Source organism: Lithobates pipiens, unplaced genomic scaffold, assembly GCF_037356315.1.
Source record: "Lithobates pipiens isolate NorthernLeopardFrog02 unplaced genomic scaffold, aLitPip1_a1.2 Scaffold_18, whole genome shotgun sequence".
Classification (NCBI taxonomy): Eukaryota; Metazoa; Chordata; class Amphibia; order Anura; family Ranidae; genus Lithobates; species Lithobates pipiens.
Genome location: NW_027507758.1, coordinates 394535131 through 394550752, shown reverse-complemented (window position 1 = coordinate 394550752; position 15622 = coordinate 394535131). Strand labels below are relative to the sequence as shown.

The 15622-nt window shown below is 38.7% G+C and overlaps 1 protein-coding gene across 6 annotated transcripts in view; it reads left to right on the top strand.

Moving 5' to 3' along the window:
* KHDRBS2 (KH RNA binding domain containing, signal transduction associated 2) overlaps positions 1-15622 on the top strand; it is a 525703-nt gene that overhangs the window by 154040 nt on the left and 356041 nt on the right. For all 6 annotated transcript variants that reach the window (XR_013276828.1, XR_013276827.1, XR_013276826.1 and 3 more), the window contains exon 3: positions 8510-8626. Coding sequence is in view for 1 of the 6 variants with exons in the window: in XM_077487861.1 (XP_077343987.1) it covers positions 8510-8626 (117 nt within the window). In the remaining 5 variants the exon portion in view is untranslated. The remainder of the gene's footprint in view (positions 1-8509; positions 8627-15622) is intronic.

Genomic DNA, 15622 nt, shown 5'->3' with positions numbered 1-15622 from the left:
AAACATTAAATATAGACAAAAAGTAGCCAGGCTTCTCAGCTAGGATCTCATCAGGTTACAACCACACTGGTTAGCAGAACTCTAGATTAGGCTCCTAGAGAAGATCCATTTGAGATTTGACCCACTTCAAAAAACAAAAGAGAATTGTATTTTGGGTAAAGCTGTGCTTTAACAATAACTTGTTAGCAAAAGTGTGCCTGTTTGTAGAACTGAATACAATTTGTAAGTCCTAGTGGTACAACACACTTCTGTCTATTAATGGGACAATACTATGACGATTGTATGACTTTTATAGTTTAGAGTACAATTATGGTGTAGGTTGAGTAGTATGGAGTATATAACCCCCTGCACAGTGTACAGAATGTGGCAGTCTGGAGTATGTACAGCACGTTTATGGAGGGGGTCACCTCACAATCTAACCCAAAAAACTCAGCACACCTTACCATGCAGTCCTATAAACTTAACAAGTGCACCCATCACAACTCATAGCCTTAATTTCCCCAGGCTTTTCTATGGTATCAAACGTATACATCCGGCATATCATTTTATGTCATCTGTTGTGACAAAATGTGGCAAATGGAGATTAGCTGTGATGTCATCATGTCTGCTCAATCGAGCAGCAGTATATTGTTGTAAATTGTTTTGCTGATATGCTGTTTATTTTACATCTATATGGGAATGCCTCTCTTTTATAAATGGTATAATTTGCATGCTACACTTTGGAGTTCCCCTGCTTTATTTCCCATACTGGTTACTCTCTGATCTGATTCCTCTGGGTTTGCGAGAAACCGAGATACAATACAGTGCATACTACCCCAGGAGTGCCTTGGTGCCAATATGCTTTATTTGACTGCTTATTGTTTGGGTTCTGAATTTCTGGTAAAACGTCTCTGTTTTTTTCACCTAAATACATAGTACTATATGGGTCAAATGACATTTATTTTGATTAGAAAATGTAGTTATTTTTCTTTTTTTATCCTCTATTTAGCAATCACATTAGCACACAGCTTTTTCAAATTCCTCTTGACTACAGATTGGGGCATATCTGTTTACTAAGGTGTTGAACTTACCCAAGCACACAGCAGGAACGTACATTACCTGCCTGTGACTTAAGTCATATACAGTGGGTAGGTGAGCAGTGACCGGGCTACGGCACCCAGTGGTTGGATGGGCTTATGTCACACAGTGGGCAGGCTGGGGGCAGAGCCAAACAACTGACCATGGTAGATATAGGCACAGTGTGCATCTCTAAGTTCCAGCTTCTATCTCAGGGATTCAAGCTGACTATACCAACATGGAGTAAGTGTGAGACAGCAACCAAACTGACAGGATCACCAGGTACATTACACCAACATAGTAGATAAAAAAAATTGAGGCTAAATATAAAAAGACGTATATGTATACAAAAATACATATGTTGAATCTTAATTTGTGTTGTAATTTGTACTTAAATACTTCCAGCTTCCCAAACCCCCCCCAAGCCCACTGATTGGCTGAGTCACTAAACATAACATAGAGAGACACTTCTCCAGCACACCCCGCTGGAGACTGATCAAACAGCAAAATTGCTGAGACTGTACAATCAATGCTTAGAGACCACTGAGAGAGACACAGACTGACTACAGCCAATTGTTTCCTACAAAATCACAAAAAAACAAAAGGTAAAACTACTACAGTCATACACTGTGCTGTTGTCTTCAGTGGAACTGCAGAAGTAAGCCTGAAACTTCCATTATAATCTACCATTGTTCCTAGCAGGTGTATAAATAATTAACTGTGTGCGTGCTACTGAAAAGTCTCTTCTGCTTAGTTCCTCTTTAGTCTTCCTCACCTTTTTTGCTCATGTAATATCTCACCAATATTGCATTTATTCAGAGCCTTTCTAAACAGTGTCATGGCTTTTACTTTAGTTTTTTCTGTGGTTCTTAATGTACAAACCATTCATAATAAGATAACCTCATGCCATGAACCACAGGCCTTACTTTTATGTGTTATGTTTTTGTCTCATTTCATTAAAAATGAAGCCTTTTAAAACTTTAATCCATCCACTTGTTATGTTAGGCACAGACTTTGACTTCATTTCTGTATTGTAAATACATGTTCTGCAGTGGCCCAAGGCCAGGATAATGGAAAGGTGTTGTGATAGCGTTTCCTAATTACTTTATTTATTTATTTTATTCTAAGTAAAATGTATTTTTCTTCTGGGGAAAATGTAAATACAGAGCTTAGCACAATGTTAATTTTCTATTTTAGAAAAATGTTTTGCATATCTGTTTGCATTTCTTAAATGAGAACATGTCCCAAGGATTTTGGGTAGGAGAGTGGAAATTGTCTGTCTAGATTAGCTCTGTTTTTTGTTACCATAGTCTGGCATTTTAAAATAAATGTCTGATTCGCCATGTAGGGCAGAGCAAAAGGTTTACTTTAATTTATTGCTCCCAAACAGCATACATTTACTTTTGTTCTACTCTGCCATTGCTCCATTCAGCCATCAATAGTAAGGCACATCCTGTGTTAGATACCATCCATGGTGCAGAAATGTTACATGTAGCAAGTATTGTGCTTCTCCATAGCTAGGATTGCTGGATATTTCCATTATCTCCTGGTGCTGGACAGAGTAACAGGGAAGTGAAGAAAAGATATATGCTTCTTGCGAGGTGGGGACCAAAGCAAACCTGTTGTCATCGCTATGAATGAGGAAAGTGCATGTTAGCTTTGAAGTCCCATGCTTAAACTTTCCTAGCCATTTTCTCACTCTGCTTCTTCAATATCTTTAAACATTTTTCTGTTGATATCTCCTGACACAGTCTAAGCTGGTGGCATACCATCTCACTATCTTGGTGGACCTTGTAAAATAAGGTGCTAATAATTGTAGAGATTTCTAAATGAAACTCCAATCCCCTGTGCATATGTGCATGTAACATATTTTAGGTATGTTATTTAACAATAAAAGACTATCTTGTGTATACATTCAAAAGCTCTGAGCATCTTTGAAGTGATGCGCCAGACTCAGAGCTGTCATTCAAGTGACACTTTGTAGTATTTCCCCTTGCTCCTCCCACTGCAGTGACATAAAAGTTTATGTGGGGAGGTGAAGTAGAGGACCACAGAGAGCACTTATATATTCCCCCAGGAGGACCTAGGGAAGGGAAAGCACACATTTGTTTGAAAAATCATACCTGACTGCAGAAAAGGGAAATGGAAAGTATATTAACATGATCAAAATAGATTGTATAAAATATACTATATACAGTTGTAACGATATCACGTCCAGGACAGGAGATGTAACTAGTTGCCATTTTGTGTGTAACGCAGCCATGACAGCTTGGCTACATTGTAAACTTACAGAAGAATCTGAACTTACCCCTCCCTGTCTTAGGAATTCCAAAGCTTTTAAAATCTTCAAAAGGAAAGAAAGGTTATCTCAGCAAAGGAAGCAGAACCAGGCTGGGTCAATAAACAAGGCTCATGTTGCCTGGCAAGATATTCGGGCCTGGCGTAAAACTGTCACCCTCTCCATTCAGAGAACCAACAGATACCCGTCGTAAAATCCTCATACTACATAGACTGCAGACAGATTAGTAAAGTTTTGAAACTTCAACATTTTTTATAACTTTCAAAGCAATCATAGCACAGCCATAATATGGATATATTTAGTTTCCTCAGACAATTTCTAACATTTAAAGTCTAGACACCCCTATGTCAGGTCATATGGGAAGCCACTGGGACCCCTTACTCCTCCTAGGTAAACCTGAAATGGGAAACCTGTCATGTGTGGACTTGTTTTGAAGCAAATATCATGCTGATCACTAAAATGGATATCTGCAGTCTATAAACAGTAGAGAGGCAGAGATATGAATATGTATCACAAAGTGTACCTGGGACAGGGTCATGAGTGTAGACACCTCCCAGCAACCAACCCCTAAACAAGATGACCAGACGATTGGTCACTGGTCGCTGTCAACACCCCCGTTGATTTGACAGAAAAGAGGAGAGGCCAAGGCAATGGTCAGTTCTCCTTTTACCATCCAAGCAGGAACATCTGCCAAGTTTGAGAACCGATTACCTTTGCTCATCGATCGAACTCTGATCAACCCTCTGACATTAATTGCAAGTATTCTTCCTTCTCAATTCTACCTTATTTCTTTGTGGCTGTATACTGTCTTTATTTTTTGAAACATCCTTTTTCTGTAAATGTTTTATTCCCACCAACCTTGACCTTTTCATAATAAACCCTTATGTTGAAAAGTGTTAACCTTGTCTTTAAAGCTCTTGATGCAAACTATAAACGAACCTGTCTCTTAAAAGGGTGCTACTGTGGTAGAGTAAGGCACTGAGCAGACCTGTCTGTGGTGGCAGTGTGTGTTGCAGGCGCTTATTCTAAACTTATAATTGGTATTGCTAAAATTACGAGTCCCCCCGGCTCTGTCTTTTAAACGGGGGTGGTGGCAGTTAAAGGGTTAATTGTGTAATTAGCCCAGTGACAATCACTCTCAGGCTGCCTGCACCTAGATTGTGGTCTCGCAAGCTGGAAAATCTTTGTGCTGGGTGCAGCTGAGTGTGGCATTGTTACGTAAGTGACAGCGTAGTGTGAGGTCGGCCGGTCCTTTGTCGCTAGTTAGCGAGGAGGGCAGGGATCTGACACCCGCGTTCGTCACAACAGTATCTCACAAAAGTGGGAAAAAACCTCACATTTACATAAATATTTTATTATATCTTTTCATGTGACAACACTGAAGAACTGACAATTTGCTACAATGTAAAGTAGTGAGTGAACAGCTTGTATAGCAGTGTACATTTTCTGTCCTCTCAACATAACTCAACACACAGCCATTAATGTCTAAACCACTTGCAATAAAAGTGTGTATATTATTATTTATAATATATATTATATTTATATTATAATGTATACAGTACAGCCTTAGGTGGAATGCAATATAAAATGAAACAAAACGGTCCTTGATTTGCCCCCAAGCAATATCTGCCTACATCTATTTGGGTTTCTGGGTAACTGAGCATGCTACACATGGATGGCTTTATGTAGGTGTTAACTTTTTATGTGTGCAACACATTGAAGTTGGAAATTCATCTTTGTTTTCAGTGATAACGTTTCCATTAGAGAAGTTAAGAATAAGTGACACCTCATTGGTGACCAAAGAAACTAAAAACACTAAAACATGATCCAATGAAATTAGAAATGTCACATGCATGCAGGGGCGTAACTATAGGGGGTGCAGCAGTCGCGACCGCAACTGGGCCCTGTGCTGCAGGGGGCCCATGCAGCCCCCTCTACATATGACCGGCAGCAGCATAGGCAGCTAGGGGTACCAGTGCACCATGCACACGGGTAGCTGGAGGTGGAGGGTGACTAGCAGATCTCCATGCTCGACTATCGCACTGGCTGCTCTTTAGTTGTGCATTCCCCGCATGACCTGTGTCCTCAGCCGGCTCCTCAGAGTACCCCTCTCCTGCTCCATGGATTGCCGCTAAGTCCAATGTCTGTTCTCCCCAGCCAGAGTCGCCCCCCCCCCCCGAGTCCGGCCGACACTGCACTGCATACTTCTCCCGGGTAAACCAACTTTAAGCACACAGATGCACTGCAGCCCTATGAGAGCCGGCTCCCCGGAGGACACTGCAGGCTTGTTTGCCAGCCCCCCTCCTCCCCCACCATACACAGATGATGAAAGGTCTTTCTGGGAGATATGCTGATCACCCGTCCAGCACACTGGATGGAGCCCAGGCCAACATGGATGAGTGCGTGGCCTTCAGCTTGGTCATGGTGAGTGAGAGGACCCCATCCCCCACACACTATTACATACCCCCTCCATCTCCCCCTGGGGAAAGGGGCCCCTTCTCACGTGGGGACAGGGACCCCCGTCTCCCTTGGGGACAGGGACCCCTTCTCACCTGGGAGCAGTAACTTCATCTGCCCTGGAGAAAAGGACCTCATCTCTTCTGGGGACGGGGACCCCATCCTGTCTAGGGACAGTCCCCCAATGGGGCATCTAAAAATTAAAAAAAAAACTAATAAAAAAAAAACTACTGATGCCAGTGGTGGAACTACAGGGCTCACAAAGGTCATACTTGTGACCACACCCTGGAGTTCCACCACCGAACTCGGAGGGAAGGGCCCTGGCTGGGGTTCAGGGGGGCCCTTCATGGTTTCTTGCATCGGGGTCCTGAAGGATCTAGTTACGCCACTGCATGCATGTAAACTCGCACTGTAATCCCTTATACTTATAATAGTTTCCCATTACTTTAGTTGGGTTTTACAATTACAAGAAGTTCTGAGAACAGCTGGAACACTGAACAGAGATTATATGCACTAGATATCAGAGAAATGCATTGTGCTTCTAAGTTTTCTAATGTACTTTGTAGATGATGAGTCAGTCTTCTATTCTTCTTCTTATTCATCTGGAAGATGTCATAGGTTTATTGTTGGTGTTCAAGGGCAAAGCTACCATTGTTTTCAGGGGAGAGGGGTGCTGTGTAGATATTGATCACTACTGTGCATTTAAATAATTTCATTTAGATGCTTAGAGTATATTAGAAAAATCTTTGTTTTATTTATTTTTTTATTTCAACTTCTCACTGATTTTTTTGTGACAAAAATTAAGCATTACACTTATCAAATATAGTAATGCTGATACAAAGTGCAGATGATCATAGTAGCAAAACATTGTGGGGGTTAGATCAGCGGAACTAAAGGTTCCTTTATGACAATCAACAAAGTACCAAATCCAGTTACTATTTGATTCACAAGTCTCATAAGGTAAACAATAAACTTCCTTTACCTTTGCTTTGTCGACCCAGATCTTTCTTCATTTATGTCTCACATGCTCCCTCTCCCAGACAAGGCAGGTCACAGTGGGAGGGTTTTTATAGCTGTTAATCCAAAAGGCATCAGGCAGGACTAGGTTTTGCCACGCTCTGATTGACAAGGCTGGTGAATCGGCAGTGGCAATGTTGACAGCCATTTACCCTGCAACATCTTCTCATCCCAGATCCCACTGTAGTACAAGCAAGCACAACCTACATGTATATGAGAGTAGCAATTGTGCTCTGAATTCAGGAGCAATGGAGGATCAATGCCACACCATCACAGGTGGTGGACTTCACCAGGCAGGACCAACAGGTAGTTGTAGGAATGCCTTATAGTTAAGTACTGCAGCATATTATTTTAATGGGAGGCCTGGTTCTACATTAAGAAGAAATATGTTTGCTATGGGTCACACTTTGCAAATTGCATTTACATGGTAAAACTTTATGTTTAGGACAAGCTACATCTTGACACAACTTAAGAGGTTTTTTTTTGGACAGAGTGTGGAAGGATTACTACCCCTGTCAATTAATTTTTTGTTGCCGGTACCACTTTGAGGAGATTTTTACTTCTTTTCATGGAGAAGCAACAGATAGTAAGAGTAAATCTCCATTACATGAAAGGAATTCCTCTCTTAGGCAACTGTCACTAGACCTGGTGTCCTTTCTTTCCTCTCTAGTTCTGGTGAAAACACAAAAATTTTGGATTTTCCATTGGATTTGGTCTCAGTGACAATTATCCCCGGGATGAACAGGGAAAGAAAATATCCTCACTGGGGAAACAGATAGCAATACAAACCTGAATTCAAGTTTAAATATAATGCACATTTTATTTCAGGAAAATAGGCAAGACACAAATAGTCTTTGGCCAAACAGTGTAAGAAACCCAACCATGATAGTTACACCCTATGTTTTATGTCCCGTTACATTCTGTAGATCATAAGACATTTTATTTTCTGTTCACTCTTCTTCTCTATTGTGTTATTTACAGTTTTAGCATGTATCAGAAGAAAAAATGCATTATGACCCTGTGGTTTTTAGTTATACTTTGGCAGGATAGGGTGTTCTGTGTATATCACCTAAAAAACTCCATACTGACACATTTACATAATATCAAACTATATATGCTATGTGTGAACTTCATGCAGTATCCAAAGCAGCAGTTACAATCTGCTTTTCTGCAGCTGAGGGCACATTTCTGATAAAGGAAATGTGTGGAAGGTTCACTGTCAAATGCAATTTTCAGGCATGTATTTAGTGTGCAGTCACGAACATGTAATTTGAAACAATTGAACCCACTGCACCAAAACATCACAGAGCTTTATGTCTCTTGCAAAAAGCAGGTTAAAAAAAAAAAGCTTTATTCTTTTGATTATCACTAAATTGTGCAACTGGCCTGAAAATCTTCTTTAATGTCAATGTAAATTACCAATACCATATGTGAAATGAGGATGTATGTCATTCTTGTGGTTTGCATACTACACATTGTAAAAAGACCATTTGTTAATATCATATCCTAATATCAAAGCCATGGTGTTTTCCAGTTACTTCAATCACTACTAGACACATATTTGAAGTGCTTTGAGAACTTAGACAATGTATTTGTTCAATATTTAATGCATTAAAAGCTATCTTTATAGGAGTGCATTGTTAACAAACAAAACTAAATACAATAATCTTTGATTTTCAGTTTAATTTTGTGGGCAAGTTACTTGGACCAAGAGGAAACTCCTTAAAGCGATTACAAGAGGAAACTAGTGCAAAAATGTCCATTTTGGGAAAAGGCTCAATGAGAGACAAGTCAAAGGTAATTGTAATTTCATAGTAAGTTTAGTGTAAAAGTTAGTTTCAAAATAACACTTTGTAATGATGCAAAAAATGGTGTCTGATTGCATTAAGTCAACAAAAGCTGATATATGTTTAGCTATACACAGCATCTCACAAAAGTGAGTACACCCCTCACATTTTTGTAAATATTTTGTTATCTCTTTTCATGTGACAACACTGAATAAATGGCACTTTGCTACAATGTAAAGTAGTTAGTGTACAGCTTTTATAACTGTGTAAATTTGCTGTCCCCTCAAAATAATTTAACACACATCCATTAATGTCTACACTGCTGGCAAGAAATGTGAGTACACCCCTAAGTGAAAATTTCCGAATTGGGCCCAAAGTGTAAATATTGTGTGTGGCCACCATTATTTTCCAGCAGTGATTTAACCCTCTTGGGCATGGAGATCACCAGAGCTTCACAGGTTTCCACTGGAGTCCTCTACCACTCCTTCACGACGACATCACGGATCTGGTGGATGTTAGAGACCTTGTGCTCCTTCACCCCGTGTTTGAGGATACCCCACAGATGCTCAATAGGGTTTAGGTCTGGAGACATGCTCGGCCAGTCCATCACCTTTACCCTCAGCTTCTTTAGCAAGGCAGTGGTTGTCTTGAAGGTGTGTTTGGGGTCATTATCATGTTGAAATACTGCCCTGCAGCCCAGTCTCTGAAGGGAGGGGATCATGGTCTGCTTTAGTATTTCACAGTACATGTTGGCATTCATGGTTCCCTTAATGAACTGTAGTTACCCAGTGCCAGCAGCACCCATGCAGCCTAGACCATGACACTCCCACCATCATGCTTGACTGTAATCAAGACACACTTGTCTTTGTACTCCTCACCTAGTTGCCCCCACACACTTGACACCATCTGAACCAAATACGTCTATCTTGGTCTCATCAGACCACAGGACATGGTTCCAGTAATCCATGTCCTTAGTTTTCTTGTCTTCAGCAAACTGTTTGCGAGCTTTCTTGTGCATCATCTTTATAAGAGGCTTCCTTCTGGGATGACAGCCATGCAGACCAATTTGATGAAGTGTGCGGAATATGGCCTGATCACTGACAGGATAACCCCTCACCCCTTCAACCTCTGCAGCAATGCTGGCAGCACTCATACGTCTACTTCCCAAAGATATCATGCACTCAACTTCTTTGGTTGACCATGGCCAAGCCTGTTCTGAGTTGAACCTGTCCTGTTAAACCACTGTATGGTCTTGGCTTCAGCTTAGTTTCAGGGTCTTGGGAATCTTCTTATAGCCTAGGCCCTATTTATGTAGAGCAACAATTCTCTTTTTCAGATCCTCAGAGAGTTCTTTGCCATGAGGTGCCATATTGAACTTCCAGTGACCAGTATGAGTGAGTGAGAGTGACAATACCAAATTTAACACACCAGCTCGCCATTCGCACCTGAGACCTTGTAAAATTAATGAGTCACATGACACCAGGAAAGGAAAATGGCTTGATATTTTCACTTAGGGATGTACTAACTTTGATTGCCAGCAGTGTAGACATTAAGTGCTGTGTGTTGAGTTATTTTGAGGGGACAGCAAATTTACACTGTTATACAAACTGTACACTCACTACTTTACATTGTAGCAAAGTGTAATTTCTTCAGTGTTGTCACATGAAGAGTTATAATAAAATATTTCCAAAAATGTGAGGAGTAAGGGTTGAGGGGTCTCACTTATGGAAAAACTGTGTGTATGTGTGTATATATAGATATATATATATATATATATATATATAATTGCTTTTTACTATGGAAAAATTGTGGCTTTTGGTATAGTTTTGTAGTAGCTTTTGGCATTTAGTGAAATATACTGATCGTCAGCATTGGACTCAACCCATCTGCATTTAATAGGCTTTCCTGTGAAATGTTCTAATGTCATCTCAAATGTTAAAATAGCTAATAGCTGTTAACAACTTATTATTATTGTACCTTTCATATTACCAGTGAATGTTAGCATATTTGACAGAAGTTGGAAATGTATAGGCTATGAATAAATAAAACATTTTAAATTAAAATATCTTAGTTACAGTCTCAGTTTTATGAAATAATAGTAATGATATTTATCCATCTTTTGAATGACTATAGAATTAAATGAACTAACACTTTATTTACTGTGATCCAGTCAAGATAGTTTTATTTTTCAAGATAAATAAGTGAAATCTATTTTTGTATATACGCAGATCATTTGCTTTTAATATATATAACATGGAATTTTAGTGACTCACCAATCACAAGAATGGGACGAAATAATCCAAATGACAACCTTGGAGTATAATATTAGAAAGTACTTACAGTGCCACCTCACAGGAGTTCCTAAATTTAGAAGAGCCCTTGTCTATCGTTTGAGACACAGATGGTCTACACCAGGGTTTCTCAACCAGGGTTCCATGCAACCCTATGGTTCCTCCAGAGGTTGCTAGGGGTTTCTTGAGCAATGAGCAATTTCTGCCTCTCAGATAAGTTTCTACTGACACCGTTTATCCTTTTAGCTGTCTGTAAGAGGAACATTATTCCCACTGACCATCACAGTAATGTATCATGAGTTGTAGCTATAGTAATTTTAGCAGTGGTTCCCAGAGACCTGAAAGTAAATTCAAGGGTTACTTCATATTGAAAAGGTTGAGAAAGGCTGATCTACAGAAATATTGACCAGCTTATATGGTCTTACAACCCAATGAGGTGCCCTTATGGCTTTTTGAATTAGTGTTAGACTTAAGTCAAATTCCAATCAGAGAATTTACATTCTGACAGATCTAAGGTGCATTATATAATTCCCTTGCTGTATGGGCAGGCTTTTTCTAGGGCCTCGCCATACTGAGAGATAAATTACATCACCAACTTTATTTGAAAATACCAACCAAACCATTTTATTTCCTCTTCCCAAGACCTCCTGCTGTCTAGTTACTTTGTCGCCTCTGTCCATGCTGAACTCCAGGACTTCTCCTGATCCTCTCACATCCTCTCAAACTCCTTATTCCAACCTGGGGAATGTATGGAAATTAGGACCTCCTTTGTCCTGCTTCTGACCCCTCTAGTGCAAATAGAGTAGGAAGGCAAATAGAGTAGGAGATGGTCCCCAGTCATGAAATATTATTTTTATTTTTATTTTACATATTGAAATGTTTAATACAAATAGTTGTATTTTTATAGAGTCACATTTATTTATTTAGTTATACGTATTAATTGCATATACATTGTGAAAAGTTATCTGATACTGAGGACACGTTATCTTGATATCTGATACTGAGAACAAAAAGAAGTACTGAGTTAACAATAAGGCAACATTCATGTTATTTTGTTAAGTGTATGACTACTATCGTGTAAACTTACAGTTTTTTATTTGGCACAAATGTGTATGCTTTTAAAATAGGTTCAATTGGCCTGTTTTAAAGATACAGTATATACTTAGACATCTTACTTTATGCACACTTTAGTTGAGTACATTTAACATGAGTTTTCATTCTAATTGTTACTCCAAGAGTACTGTAGATAAGTGTAACTAGTTAAGCTATAGTTAAGTTACCCTACTTGTGAAGTTACACAGGGAAATCCCTGTCTTGACTCTTTAATTCTCATATTGAGCAGCTTAAATATAATTTGCATCAAAAAGTTTAAAATGCTGGTATCAGTGCATCGGTAGGTCCCTTTGCCACAGTGGGGAGCAGCTGGAAGGCAAAGCACTCCTTCAACTTAAGTTTTCCACAAAAAGAGATAATATTTATAATCATTTACATTATTCAAAATGTACATGCCTGGCTGTTGAAAGGAATACTGTAATGTAAGACTTTCCAGTATCCTCAGGAAAAGAATGAAAATGAAATGTTTTATCATAAACCTGTGAATAGATAAGTATAAGTCAAATATTGTTTATTTAGAGAAGCAATCTTTTTCTTGTATATATGTTTAGGTTTTAATCATGTCTAGAATTTATGGATAAAAGCAAGTAACATTTCTACTTCATACTGCATTTCTGTTCTGAAATGGATCACTTTCTAATTTCTAGGGATGAACACATGTCTTTACTGCCCGCAGTGTGAAATATTCCCTGGAGATGTTATACTAAACTAGAATACATTTGAGTAATAATGTAATGATATTGCCCAGTAGGCATCTCTTTTAGAATGTAAACAGTTTTATTCTGTATTTCCAAATGGTGTTATTATAGTAAAATTGCAGGTGTCGTGTTGGCATACTGTGAAAACACGCGGTTAAATTACACATTATTCTCCCTAGAATTTGAGATATATATATATATATATATATATATATATATATATATATATATTGCATGAAAGGAGAGATCATTGAGGGGAGGGAAGGTATACTTCTCCTCCTTTTTGTCATGTATATATGTATATGAGGAATGAGGGTAGGTAATTATGTAAAGTGTTTGTGTTTGCTTCATGTTATGCCACTTATGCTTCAGGATGGGTTTTGTACCCACTGGCCTCTAATCACTGCTGCAAATTAGATAAAAGGGAAGATCTGTAGCAAACATGGGGTTCTGAACTGGGGCACAACCAGTGTTTTGTGGTTGGCTGTGTCTAGCCCACAAAGATTAGTGAGGTTCCCATATCTGTTTGGCTAGGGCCTGATATGCTGGGATTCATTTTCTTTTTTCTTTTTGTTTAGCCTGCAAACTTTTTTCAATAAACATGTCAGTTGGAAAAGTGCCTGCTGTCTTAAGCCTGTTAATGCATCCTCCTGCAGTTTGCATGTCCCTTTACCCTAGGAAAGGTGATTCCTCCTATCACATATGGTGGACAATACAGGCAACAATCTAATCAGACTGTAAAATAATGGGTGTAATGTAAGCATTGATTCAAGCTACAGCTTTGCACCAAGACACAAACTGCTAACATGCAGAAATAATTAAACTGTTGTCTGACCAGGTTGGTGCATTTACAGAAGTCCAGCAATTGGATTGAGGTGTCCTGAAAGAAGTAGGCCAGTACTTAGAAAAGATAAGTGAGGACTCCATGGTGCTAGTACCTGTTATACGCAAGACAGTGTGGGAGAATAAATTCACACAAAAAAATTACAACGGCAGATGATGTGGACTGCTTGTTTATGCATCCCCTTGAAGCCTGAGTGTCCCTTTAAAGCAGAAAAGTTGATCCCAAAGTGTGAAATTATTGGCATATATATCTATACACATTAGCTTGCCGCGTGTTGCAATCCCGCAGATGAGGAACAGTCATCAAGTTTTGCTCCTGTGCCCCCCCCCCCCCCATTAACACCAATCTCTGATGCACTGCAAGTTGTGTTTAGATCTTCAATGAGGGTCATTGCCACTGGAAAAATCACAGCAGTTAAAGCAAGGTTTTGGAAACTGCTTTCTTTCTGCCTCCCCTACATGAACCTTATTGTATACAGGAAAACATTACTGGTGCCTTCCTTTATTTCTCTCCTGATTGGCATTTATTCAAACACATTTTTAGGTTGTTTATAGGAAATACATATTATTTCTTTAAATGGATTAAGGGAGTATGAGCCAGGCTGGACAGTTCTGAGCAATCCTATTTGTTCACATTTTCAGAAGGAAATGAAAAAATTATTTTGCAGACTCCAACACATCTAAGATTGTGAAATACAAATGTGCACATCTAACAACAGCTGGAGTAAATATAGATATTTTTTTTAAGTTGTCAGTTAATATTGGACTGTATTCATTTCTCTTTTTAGGCTCAGACATTTTTAAAATGTCTAATTATATACGTTCTTGTGAGGATTAATCATTCCATAAAATGAGTCATTAAGTAGTAATGTAAAAAAGGTTGTCTTTTACAGTTTATTATTGAATGTGAATGCATTTCATTACTTAAATTGAGCACATGACCAGGCTTTGTGCATTACAGTATTGCTATATTAATATCAAGCTGAAAATTAGCTTTTAAAAAAACCCTACTGACCTCTGTAATTGCAGATTATGTTGAGAATTTCAGCCTAAAAATTCATCACAGATTCAGTGAAATTCTAACTCATATCACCTTTCCTTCAATGGAAGGAAGGATTTGACAGCTAGCTAGTCTTCTACTGTTTACAATAAGGTGCTGTAAACTGTTTTCAAACTGATTCTAGACTATTTTCTATGATCTTTGGGGATAAATAAAGCTGGCTATAGACTGATTTAAATGTGCCTGGTTCAGCAGGAACAGGCTGAATTTTGATCTGTCCATGGGTAGGGTGGTTGTACTGAATTTGATCTATCAATCAAATTCAATACAACCAGCCTATCAGGTTTATTTCACTTGATTACTTCCTCTGTCTATAGCCACACCAGCAGTGATCATTGTATTCTGATGGCTAGGAAACCTCTTACTGTCTGAATATAATAGCGCAGGGGGAGGGATTCCGACTGTGTTAAATCAACTGAAGGAAAGAAAATTTCATAATGTATGGCCTGCATTACACCACAATTACTATACATAACAATAGGTTTTAAAATCTTGAAAATCTGTAGCCTGGCTATGGTCATTTTCACATGCGTATAAGATACGGTAAGTAAAATTTACTTTAAAAAAAGAAAATACATTGTATAATTCTTGAAATGCTAAATGCCTGGCTTTTTCTCAGTAATTTCTCTGTTCTCCTTGACCAAAAACAAGCATTCAGCAAGTTAATGACTTAGTTCAAAGTCATTAGATTAACACAACAGTCAGACAGCTAGCATTTTCAGAAATCGGTCAACAGTGACAACCTATTTGTTTCTATTCTTTAACAAATTGTTACTTTAAGTCAAAAATATTACAGTACATGTTAGTGATTAAGTCAAATAAGAAAGGAGAGTTTGCTAGGGGATAGCATGGTTGATTACCATGACTAAGAGTATTAATAAAAAAATTAAACGTTTTGGAACTACAGTTGGGAGAAAGGAAACATTGTATTACTGGTTATAGACAACAAGGCAGCTCATATTTAGCTCATATACAGTTATAAATAATGTCAAATACTTTTC